Raw genomic sequence first — 13,042 nt, 5'->3', positions numbered from 1 at the left:
TGTACGAGGTATGTCTTTACAACCCCAATCAAAAGAATTTTTTTCCCACGTTCGTGTATGAACCCTGGAAACTATTATTGCGTAGTAAAAAAGAAAACGAAACCAGGTTGAATGTAATATGACGGAATTTTTGTGAATTCTTCATGTCTGCGTTCGTAGGAATTACTGGTCTTGGGTGTAGAATAAATTAAATGCTTTGTGTTTTTACAATTAATTTTGTGTTGGATGAAATAACGGTATTCTGGTGTCGTGTGTATATACAAAGGTGTGAATCCCGTGACTAAAACACAGCCTGGGGGCACGTAGTGTACACCGTTACACTTCATTGCATTTACTGTGTTTTTAACATTACAACTTCTCTGCATAACGGCAAGTCACTATTTAATTAATTAATAGAAAGAACACAAATTAAATTATTATTTTATGTTTGGTATTTCGTTTTCTCATTCATAGCGATTACGGGGGATAACTCTATTTGAATATGAAACCACGTGTTGAGCTAATGGACGCCATACCCCGTATACATGTATACAACTAGCTTTCAAAGTATAACTTGATTAAATGAAATTTAGCAATAAGGTATTAATAAAATAAAAAAGGTTTGGTAAAATATTATACTTAGTTCTACCAGACAGAACCACGGAGGTTGGTGTTGCAATTAAATTTACATTAATCTATGTAAAATTACGATACGTAATGATACACCGACGAATACGGAAGATACCAAACAGCCACAAAACACAGATGTATTTTTAAAAATTGCTTAAAATATATATGTTAAGCAAATTTAATAACTTTAATTACTCTTTTTTCTTTCTACATCGATATTCTAAAAGTATATATACTTAATACGATGACTTCCTTAATCAGCGGTCATACTTTCACTATAGTAATCATCGATTGAAAATCGGCTTATCCCCCAATTCGGCTAGTCTTAAGATTTTCCTTGAATTTTGTCTAAAAATGAGCAATTCGGCCTATGCCCCACATCGACATATGCCCCGAAAAATACGGTAATAAAATTATTTTTGTGGCGAAAAATTTAAGGCGGTACATAAATAAATTTGAGCAGACGGTTATATTTTACCTGTCTCTGATTTATAAATTAAAACTATAGATGTGAAAAATAGAGTGGAAATAGAACAGAAAACAAAGCAGAATTTCTTTGATGCAAGAAATTATTAATATTTATTTTATCATTTCTATACCTTCATTTAAATATGAGCGCGGGGTCCGACAAACAGGAAATTATATTGGTGTTGCCTAATAGGAAATCTTAGACAGCTCAATGTAGGTTTACAGAATATGGAAGGAATTAAAATTTAAAAAGAAAAAAAAAGAAAAAGAGAAGGGCTACACAAAAAGGTCTTATTCATCAACAAATATGCAGCCAAGCAATGCGACATCAAACAGGCCGTAATTTGATAGATGGCACATGTCTGTCACCTGAACCGATGGACACCTAAACAAATTTCACTAAATGCTTCAACTCACTCCCTCCAGGCTGGTATGGTTATTAATTAAAATAATAACATCCAAACAAACAAGGTTCATCTCCTTTTGGAACATCAAATTTTTTTTTTAATTTTGTTTACAAATCTAATTTGCATGCAATGTCGCATCCAAAAATCTTTCCGTTAAATATTCAATGTTTCTATAATTTGCGTATAAGGTCACTGCTCTAAAGTCTGCTGACACTAAATGACTACCAAATATTACCTGATTTTCTGAAAGAATGTTCGACCACAAATGAAATTTGTTTGCTTATGACCTCTAGCCACTTTTCTGTTTCTCGCTCTCTATAATTTCCTTCTGGACACATGCCTTGCTTTTATCAGTTTTTCATAAAGAACGATCAAGATCTGGATCCTGATAAGAGTCCAAATGCAGCAATCTATAAAACTAGCTTAGGTAATATGCACACACACAAAAAATGACAAAAAATAACACTTCTGAACATAATGATATAAAAAAGCATGGCCAACATTTGAATTTAAAATAGATTTTATAATGTAAATTAAATGGTGTCTGTAATGCACTGTTGAGTCCTATGAATCAACATCTGCCTGATTTCAAGAGAGAGAGGAACAATTTTTTATTCTTTTAAATAATATGCCTGACTTGTCATATTAAGGACTAAGAGTAAAGACAAGGTCAAACATGTCTACATGTTTACAAGAGATGATAGTACATGGAGTGAACATTGTACAGGAGAATGGTTCAAGCTCAGGATCTACATCTATAACTGGTCTTTATAGGTTCATATTTAATATAATTACATAACTTCACAGCCTGGTCATAAGGTGATAAATCATGTACATATACCAGATGTGTATAAAGTAAACAGGCTCTGTGTGAAACCAAAACAAATTGTACAGCAAACAGATTCTAATAGCATGGAATCAAATGGATTATCTGGTCATTATGAAAATCAATGCCATTATCGCTCTTATCTCACATCCTGGTCATACATTATTAAAAACACACATAATGTTGTCTCAAATTATGACAGGCTATCAAATTATCAGACCAAATGCTATCAATAAGCAGTGTTACTTGAAATATGTGGGTGGATAAATTCTTAGAATTTCTTCTTGGCTCTACATCAATGCTACATTAACCACCATTAAAATGTCAATATACCAATTATTTTAATTTAAACGGTAATTAAAAACCATTTTCAAATTCAAATGGAATTTGAAATTACAGTTTCTCCTGTACTTCAAATCTTCATGTGGCTTACAAATTTGAAAAAATTTCCATTTTTAGCTACAACACTAGATTTAGGAAAGTTTCAGTGATGTGTCAAAGTGAGTTGATTAGGTCCTCACCACTGTTTTTTGTCAAGTTTGTGTAAAAAGGACCCCAACATGGTACATATCAAATGCATGGATATTCCAGGAATTTTGGGGTCCACTGATTTCATAGTTTTACTACATGAATTGTTACAGCACACTGAAAGGAAAACCTCAACTGAATGTTAGAAGGACATTGAGTCCTCAAAAACAGGGGAGAGGCCGGGTGAGAAAACACTAACTGAGGTCACCTAACTACGACATAGAGGTCCATCATATTTGCAAGAGTCAATGTTGACTCAATTAAGTTTCCTTATAATTCATCAGGGAAAAGTTATACTGCTTATGTCAGTATTAACTCATTCTGTCATCTGAGAGGACAGGATATCCTTAATAACAACTCATGACTGGAGTTTACATATATATCACCATCAATTTAAGCATGCATGCATAAGTCAATGTTAAACCATTTTACGTAATCATGGTAGTGTGTACCAAATTTGTACTTATTAATAAACTTGTACTTATAAAATTCAACACATTCATACACTACATGTACATGGAAAATTTAACGCCCCACAAGATTCGAGTTGCATTAATTGAATAGTTAATTGAAAACTATCACTGTGTATATAAAATGACTCACTGAGTAAAAAATTGTCACCAAACAAGAAAGTGGATGAATATTAAATAGGAGTTTAAATATCAGGTTCATATTGGATTTCGAAATCATTTTAGTATGCTTTGCCAAGTTTTTAATGTTAACCTCAATGGTCATTGGTCTATAAAAAAAAAAAACAAATACAGTAAATGGATTTCAAATGGTTCCTTCTTTGGAATTGGTGTTTGCATTTTACATATAGGGTATTACCCGTCTCTTTAAAATCTAATTTAAGAGCAAGGATCACCAAAAATGATTTTGCAATTCTTTAGAAATTGTATATCAGGAAGACAATTTTTTTTAAAGATGGGAATTTTTCTGAGATAATTCTCCTATCTCTTCAAAGATAATTTACAAAATCAAAAACTGTTATAGCATTTGAAGGGGGAGGGGGGCTAGGCTAAAGCATTTGGGGGGGGGGGGGGGTGGCTGGCTAACTTACTGCATGAACTCCATATCCTTAATTTCATAGAAAAAAATCTATTACTTTGTGCAGTTTGTTTTCATTTCACTCTTCGTCTCTTGGGACTTGATAAATATATTATCCTGTTAGTAAAGCTGAAACAGAGTCTGCCAAACATACAAAATAATATTGATTTTAGCTATCCGTATAACGGCAATAACGTAATGTCAGATGTATTTTTGATAAATAACCTCTTATGTTACTATAGATAAATAGAATTTTTAGTAAATAAGTAAATAGTCTATTTGGTGAATGGTCAATTTATTAGGGAGACCATTTTACATATTTTCACATGTAATCATATTTATGGAAACTTTTTATTTTTTTATGTGAACTAGATGTGCTTCAGCTTAAGCCTTAAAGTGAAGTGATTTTACTGATGACTTTATGTAAAACGTAGAAAATACCTGTTTGGCATACCAAGCACAATAACCAGATCAGCTGATCTTATAAAACATTGAATTTTTTTAAAGGTATAAAGAAGACGCATTGTGGATAAAAATTATATACCCTAAACTATTATGAATCATGCAATGAATTGACGATTATTCGAAATTCAACACATTGTTATTATCTTTAAAAGAAAACAAATCACCAACCAAGTTTCAAATTTCAGTTTTTCTCAATCGAGAAAATTCAAGTGAAGTTTTTTTTATCATACGCCGTGTACACAGTTTAAATTCATGTAAAAATCTCTACATACAGGGATAAAAGTAAATGCTATTAATAAATTTCTCTTTCTTTCCGAGTGGTCAACATAATGACAGAACAGCATCAATTTCCGCATCAATAACCATGCATACCTAATCATTACATAAATTTCAGGTGAGAATCACCAGGTGAAATGCGGAATTTGCCGATTAAGAAAAACTTTGCTTTTAAATATCTAAAAACGTTCAAAAATTGGTAGGATAAAAAGTACTTACCTTCAGAATAAGTTAATTTCACACATGAACATATAAAAAATGCGACTAATACTACAAATTTCAGTAGAACACTTAGTATAGTCGCCATGTTGTTTGTGATGTTTTAACGAAATCTCGTTGTGCTGGAGATTTCCCTCGAGATCTACCAAATTTAGACGAATGAGACAAGAGATCCTATTGGTCAAACGGAATCAACAAGGCGAGCGTATGGGAAATTCAAGTACGATGTTAGATGCTGAAAAATGTAAATATTTTTAAACTTATGAATGTATTGTTTTTTGATATAAGACAATGTTTAATGAGAACATTTAAACTTATTTAACTATTTCCCAGTTCTAATGATCTTAACATCCTTTTAAAAAAATCAAAATTTTGGCTTAAAGTTCTGTGACATGTAAACGTGTGTATGATGGGGCAACTTGTGCATTTTAATGCACGAGAACAAAATTTTACACCAAGAATTATTTCAGTGTCTTGTGTTAGTGACCTTGTGATTTCTATAGTGTTGGGTAAGTGTAACAGCTATGAATTATCTCCACCCACCTTTTTGTCTACATTTGGTAATCAATCACCTATATGGTGTCTTGGGCACTGGAAAAATTGTAAATATACATGTAGGCCTGTTATATGTGCATGTATTATACATGCACATATGATATATTTACAATAACTTCCAGTGTCTTTGTATGGTATCCTTCTCCTACCAGGCATGGGGTAGTCGTAATCGAGTAATCATAATCGATTGTAATGATTACTCTTTTTTCAAGTAATCGACGGTAATCGAAGAGATTTTCGATTACTTGTTATCGTAATTTAATCGATTACAGCCAAAAATTTCAGTGTAATTATAATAACTTTTTCGATTACTTTCGATTACTCTTTACATAAGCATATTGTGATGCACATATTGTATGAAAAAATGCTCTTCCAGTGTTGTTTAAAATACAATTTATAAAATATTTATAAAAAGTAAAATTGTTTATATTCATTTTTTATGATTTTCCATTTTCATTTAAAATATAACAATTGGTTCAAATGTCATTGAGTATATATTATATAACAGAATAATTATGATGTTAATGGTGCAAGGTCAAGATTTTATAAAAAGTCGTTTACTTCCAAGAAAAAAAATTTGTTTACATAATTTAAATGACTGAGCTCTCTATATAATTGCTTATGATTTGAATAAGCAGTAGAAATTATGAAATGTTATCTTAAAAAGATTGAAATATGAGGTCTCAAATTTTCATATCATTCATGATGATAATAAAAATACATATTTAACTCTAAAACCAAATTAACTATAAGTTTATATGATATGCTCTGAAGTGGTACAATGCTTATTTTAAGGTATTTTTTTTTAAAGTAATCGATTATTAATCGATTACATGTTATAAAGTAATCGATTACAATCAATTACTGGACAAAAATGAGTGTAATCGATTACACAAAATTCCCCTATGTAATCGATTATTAATCGATTACATTTATGAGCAATCGTCCCCATGCCTGTCTCCTACCAAATAAGTGTCAAACCGTTATAGTCTGTCCCATGATATTTTTGCCGTATATTTTCATAAATTATTTGATATTTTTAAATACCTCTTGATTCAGACGATGTTCATTCCATAGTATGAAAAAATCCCAAGATTTCCCTTTTGAAACACCCCCTCTAGCTTGTCAGGTTTCAATACAAGGCTAAGAATAGAAAGGCTACGGGGATTTTGCATTGCATCAGCCATAATTAAGTCCGGATAATAACGTTGAAAAATTGTGCGAGGTATTCCAAGTGACTTTCGAATGGAGAAAAGATGTCAACATTCTTCACTATGAATCTCCGTAGGAAATCTGTTTTCATTCCTGTGAACTTTTACAAGGGAAAAATGATAATGTGTGAATGAAGTTATCTTGGAAATTTTCCCTTTCATCGATTTTAATTGCACTTCTTTCACAGGTATGTGTATTTTTATCAAAAATCGTCTAAATGCGCAGCATAAATTTCTTGGGACAGACTACAGTTGACATGATGCCAGGTGCCATTTACCTCAGAAATGATGAACAAAGTCAAGAAAGTTTGACTTCGATTTAGTAGGTTGGGGTACATTGTACAGTATTACCACCAAATGGGAGTATTAAACTGCCATACAAAGTGGTCATGGTTGTCACATATGGTGTGATTTCAAAAATGCATGTACATCATTATGAAGAATTTGGGATTTGATTCTGTGCCATAAATATATAAAAGACATGAATTCAATTGATTACTTTCCTTAAATGTAATATTTTCTCAGACAGGTTTTCCATTTTAAACCTGTGTGTTTGAAGATTTGTTACCATGAAGAGAACATCTGTCAGAACAGACTCAGTATCAGCCAGACAGAGCACTAAGACCACTGGCCGAATGCAAAGGTAATTTGCCCACCTCACAATAGAAATCAAAGGTAATCCGCCCACCTCACTAGTTTTGAATACGGACATGACAGGGACCTTTCAATGTCTCAGGTTTAAACAATCAACTGCTGTAAGTCTGAGGCTGAGCCAATCAGAGCCATATATATATAAGCTCAGCAATATCTTAAAGTTTTAAGATCATGAAGATAGAACATTCATAGTTGCATTTGATTGGCTGAGAAACATTTTGTGAATGATATTTTATGGCGTTGTTTATCTCTTACTGTTGTGTGCAGTAAAATCCCCCAGTATGTGCATGGGGAGAAGAAGACTAAGGCAGTGCCCGACTTTGGGAAACTCCATGAAAGATGGCAGAAGAAGCTGGAGGAGGGCAAAGTTTGTCAGAAGAAGCCACAGACAATGGTAACTTTATTTCTTTCCCACAGACATAATGAGTTTTTAAAAGAGTTAACAGGGATGTGATTTTATTGGTGGAAATGATGATTTAAGCTGATTTTAAAGTCAAAATAATTATTTTTGAGTAGTGCAGACCCTCAACTGACTGATCTCCCTTTTTAGCTCACCGAGACGAAGTCGGGGGGAGCTTATGCTATACCCTCGGCGTCGGCGTCCGGACCTGGTTAAAGTTTTTGTTGCAAGTCCTGTATCTAACTTATTACTTGTCCTATCTTCACCAAACTTGCATGAATGATGCATCTGGACCTACTAATGGACTTGAGAGACTTGGATGCTGAATCTGGGCCATGAATTTCAGATGCTGGAGGAGGTTAAGGTGTTTGGAGCAGGTTAAAGTTTTTGTTGCAGGTGCCCTTTGATAGCCATTTCTAAGTTACTACTGGTCCAAACTTCACCAAACTTGCATAGATGGTGTGTCTTATGATACTGATGCACCTGACAGGCTTGAATGCTGAATCTGAGCCATAGGTTTCGGATGCTGGATGAGGTTAAGGTTTTTAGAGCTGGTTAAAGTTTTTGGAGCAGGTGCCCTCTGATGATTATATCTTACTTACTACTGGTCCTTACTTCACCAAACTTGCATGGATGGTGTGTCTTATGATACTTTTGCACCTGACAGGCTTGAATGCTGAATCTGAGCCGAAAGTTTCGGATGCTAGATGAAGTTAGGTTTTTCGAGCAGGTTAAAGTTTTTGTTGCAGGTGCCCTTTGATAGCCATTTCTAAGTTACTACTGGTCCCAACTTCACCAAACTTGCATAGATGGTGCGTCTTATGATACTGATGCACCTGACAGGCTTGAATGCTGAATCTGAGCCATAGGTTTCGGATGCTGGATGAGGTTAAGGTTTTAAGAGCTGGTTAAAGTTTTTAGAGCAGGTGCCCTCTGATGATCATATCTTAGTTATTACTGGTCCTAACTTTACCAAACTTACATGGATGGTGTGTCTTATGATACTGATGCACCTGGCAGGCTTGAATGCTGAATCTGAGCCATAGGTTTCGGATGCTGGATGAGGTTTAGTTTTTTTGGAACAGGTCACATGTTTAATATATGTAGGTAATAGCACTATTTCAAACTTGCATATATGATCTAACTATAATATAAATGAATGGCAGAGGTAGCTTCAGATGCAGAGCCTGATCTCCATTATCAAGGATGCTAAAAAATATATCTTAGTTATTTCTGGTCCTAACTTCACCAAACTTGCAAGGATGGTGCGTCTTACGATACTGATGCACCTGACAGGCATGAATGCTGAATCTGAGCCATAGGTTTCGGATGCTGGATGAGGTTAAGGTTTTAAGAGCTGGTTAAAGTTTTTAGAGCAGGTGCCCTCTGATGATTATATCTTAGTTATTACTGGTCCTTACATCACCAAACTTGCAGGGATGATGCATCTCATGATACTGATGCATCTGACAGGCTTGAATGCTGAATCTGAGCCATAGGTTTCGGATGCTGGATGAGGTTTAGTTTTTTGGAACAGGTTACATGTTTTATAGATAATAGCTTGCATAATTGATTTAACTATAATATAAATGAATTGCAGAGGTAGCTTCAGATGCAGAGCCTGATCTCCATTATCAAGGATGCTAAAAATTCTCCTACCTCACTCAAACCTGCTTGATAGATGTGTTTGTTGTTAAATGATTTAACATGATTCCTATGATATAGTATTCTATGATATGATACACTATTGTTTTATATGATACAATGTAATATCATACATTATATTGTAAAAAGTTATATGATATGATATGATATTGTATCAATTTTTTTGTACATTATTATATGATATTGTATTATGATATTGTTATGTATAGTATTGTATATTATTATACAATATTGTAGAATATGATATTGTATAATATATTATTTTATCGAATGATATTGTTTCATATTATATTGCAATATATGATATTGTATCATATGATACGATATTGTATATTATAATTATAGCATATCGTATGATACAATATTGTATAATATGATATTGGTTTATATAATATATTGTTATATAATACATGAAATTGTATTATATGATATTATAAGATATCATATAATATGATATTGTATAATATGATATTGTATCATATGATATGATATTGTGTAAAATGATATTGTATTATATAATATCGTACTGTATCAGATGATATTGTATCATATGATATGAAACAATGTTTTATCAAATTATATTGTATCATATGATACAATATTGTGTATCAAATATGATACAATATCATACAATACAAAATTATACTATATTATACAATATAATATCATATGTTACAATATTGTGATGTATTATGTGATATGATATAGTATCAAATAATGCTATATTGTATTTATATTAGATATCATGATATTGTATTATGTGATTAAATACAATAATGTATAACACGATACAATGTCATATTATATGTTACAAAATCATATTGCATCAATATTTATTACAGTATTATATTGTATTAAATGATATATATTGTAAGTATCATTGGATGCAATATCATATTTTATATTATTGTATTGATAAACATTGTATCTTATAATAATGTATGAAATGAACATAGGATTATCATACAATTTTTTTACATATGATATACGATATTGTGTCAAAACAGTATCCATGAATATCCAAGATCATTAACTATGATTTTCATATCATATGATAAAGGTGGTTTTAAAGGTGATGCCTCATAAAGTTGATGCCTCGTCTCGGTGAGCTTTGTAATCTGTGATTACCTATGTTTTTCCTTATGCCAATCATATCCCTGGGTTAACTAATGCTTTACTACCATTACACAAAAAAACCCTGATTTATAAATGGTAATTTGGGGGGGGGGGGAGGGGGTGTGGAAAGAAAGACAGGCAGGTGCATTTTATAAAAATACTCTCAACCATTCTGCATTAGCATTAAGCATTGTAAATAACAAAAATTCTTTATTCATAACCCCTGTGCAAAACAATAGCGGTGTAGTTATACATACATTGTACACTGGTTGTTCAAGCTTTTCTTATTTGTCAGCTTTTAAACTTCTTTGCTTCTTTGTAGCCAACTGAGTTTAACCTCAGTAAGAGCAAGAAGCCTGATACATCAAAGCATGCAAAGAAACAGCTGTTCTCCGTCGACGATTTTGAGGCGAACCACAAGTCCTTGGATGCAATCCTCCGTGGACTTCCGCAGCGTGAGGTTGCATCCAGACGAGCAACAACAGCAACAGGAAGAGATGTGTAGGTGTTGCATGTTTCAAAAGAACAGTTATCTCTGCATTCATCTTTCCACATTTCTTGAAATACTGAAAAATATATAACTATTTGTTAATTTCCACAGTGCTGTGATCCATCAGTGTTCTGTTATCAATGAAGTTTTACTCAAATGTTACATATATTGGAATGCTTTGAATAGAAATTGCACAATAGAACAAGTTAAACGGAAATTAATGGAAATTAATACCAGATTTTCAAAAGCAGACGTGTAAATTTGCTGTTTCTCCTTGCAGTTATGTTGAAAACATATCTTTAATACCCGTTATTTAAATACATAAGAAATATGAAGATTCATGTTGCTACATTACTTTGGTCCAAGGTGTTTATCCGAGTTTTCACTCTATGGGAAGTCTAATTTTGATATACATAGCATGCATCTGCAGGCAATTCATTGAAAATTTTGAGCTCAGTTATGCCATACTTGTTTATGAAATTGTAAGGAAAACATGTTTAATATACTGACAAGTCACATCAACCTTTTTCTACCATGCAAATATTTTTATATGGATGGTAAGCAATCAAACCTTAAGAAATGGCAAAATGAACTTTTTTTTTTATCCACATTAATTTCTCTAAAATTGTAGGAAGAGGAGTCAAAGTTGTACCAATGTTGGGCGGAGGCGTGTCCTAGGAGACCTTCCGCACGACCCAGATCAGACGTCCAAGGCCAACAGGCGTCGGAGTCGAAGTGCACGAGCAGAGGTCCCGCTCAAGGCACTGAAAGAGAGCGACGGTGTGTGGTGGTTTGAGAAGATTGTATATAAATAAAAATGTGATGTAATGTTTTAGAATTAGTTTTCACGTTATATCACAAACGTGGTAATTTTATCCCTATGCCCTGTGAATTGTTGAATCACTCCTGAAATAGTTTTGAAACCCTTGCATGCATTTGCTCTGCTTTAAAATAACTAAGTCGGCTATGAATAGTTTTTTTTATAAACCAGGATTGAATCATCCTGATACATTTGATATGATGTAAGAGAAATGATAAGTTCGGAAATATTTATGTGAGGGTAAATGTTTCCTATGTACATGTAATTTTTATTGGCGTTGTTTATTTTATTGATAGAAGTGAGCTTTGAGCCTGACCCCCAGGCCTTACGCAGCATCATTAACAGTGAGGGGATGACCCCAGTCAGAGTGGCCGCCCCCAAACGACAGACCACCAGTGGAGCCGTCATCAGACAGGTGCTTATATTAAAGCTCTGTGTATTTTTTCTGTGTTAAATCATGTCATATAAATTTGATACTTCATCTGCCAGTGGACAACATTTACCATAAAAAAAATATCTGTGCTATAATTTCTGTGCTATTTGCTCATGGTGAATAGTCATCAAAACTATTCACCAGGAGCATTCGATCTCCCACGGAAATCTTCTAGCATTATCAGAGTCAATAAGTAAATTTCGTTGTCAGATAACTCTATTTTGTTTACCAGTAAATAATATTGGCTGTATTCTAGATTTCTTGCACATCATCTCTAGTTGGCCTATGACCATTTGAAAACAACTAGTTTCCAGTAGCTAAAAGGCTTTTTATCCATTTCCCTTGATGTAGAGAAATAGATAACTTGTTCATGACATTAGATATCTGCGAGCAAAGGTTGCATGCGAATATGGAGCATATTTAATGCAAGGGTTTACACCTAATTTACAGTAATACCACTATTAGATGCATCTTATGCTCAATGTTGCTCTCAACTTAAGTCATACCGTCTCATACGATTTTCATTAGTACAGACCCTGAAACGTGCTACTACACCTCTAAAACGAACCGTACCGTTCCGTGCAAGAAACGAACCGTACCGTTCACAAAGCGTACCGTACCGTTCACAAAACGAACCGTACCGTTCACAAAGCGAACCGTATCGTTCACAAAGCGAACCGTACGGTGCAAAAAGCGTGCAAGATAATTTATGCAAGACCCGCCTCCAGACGGACAAAAAAGCGTACCGTACCGTGCAATAAGCGTGCAACTTCCATATATGGCTTATTGACCTAATGTCTTTCCATGAATACGGACGGAGATTATCGCTGACCAGATAAGTTCAATATTTTGC

The 13,042-nt window shown here is 33.4% G+C and overlaps 2 protein-coding genes across 5 annotated transcripts in view; one reads left to right on the top strand and one right to left on the bottom strand.

Moving 5' to 3' along the window:
* The window catches only part of LOC128163379 (plexin domain-containing protein 2-like), a 43,508-nt gene extending 38,520 nt beyond the window's left edge, over nucleotides 1-4,988 (bottom strand). For all 3 annotated transcript variants that reach the window (XM_052826960.1, XM_052826959.1, XM_052826961.1), the window contains exon 1: nucleotides 4,846-4,988. In XM_052826960.1, coding sequence (XP_052682920.1) covers nucleotides 4,846-4,933 — 88 coding nt within the window. In that variant the 5' untranslated portion in view covers nucleotides 4,934-4,988. The remainder of the gene's footprint in view (nucleotides 1-4,845) is intronic.
* Nucleotides 4,981-13,042, top strand: part of LOC128163378 (uncharacterized) — a 46,938-nt gene continuing 38,876 nt past the window's right edge. Inside the window, exons 1-6 of one of the 2 annotated variants that reach the window (XM_052826957.1) lie at nucleotides 4,981-5,089; nucleotides 7,137-7,254; nucleotides 7,533-7,659; nucleotides 10,769-10,947; nucleotides 11,568-11,716; nucleotides 12,053-12,171. In XM_052826957.1, the coding sequence (XP_052682917.1) occupies nucleotides 7,181-7,254; nucleotides 7,533-7,659; nucleotides 10,769-10,947; nucleotides 11,568-11,716; nucleotides 12,053-12,171 (648 nt within the window). In that variant the 5' untranslated portion in view covers nucleotides 4,981-5,089; nucleotides 7,137-7,180. The remainder of the gene's footprint in view (nucleotides 5,090-7,136; nucleotides 7,255-7,532; nucleotides 7,660-10,768; nucleotides 10,948-11,567; nucleotides 11,717-12,052; nucleotides 12,172-13,042) is intronic. The other variant, XM_052826958.1, reaches the window with a different exon arrangement.

This window comes from Crassostrea angulata, chromosome 9 (genome assembly GCF_025612915.1).
Source record: "Crassostrea angulata isolate pt1a10 chromosome 9, ASM2561291v2, whole genome shotgun sequence".
Lineage (NCBI taxonomy): Eukaryota > Metazoa > Mollusca > Bivalvia > Ostreida > Ostreidae > Magallana > Magallana angulata.
The sequence above is the reverse complement of the archived record's forward strand: the minus strand, read 5'-3'. Positions and strand labels throughout refer to the sequence as shown.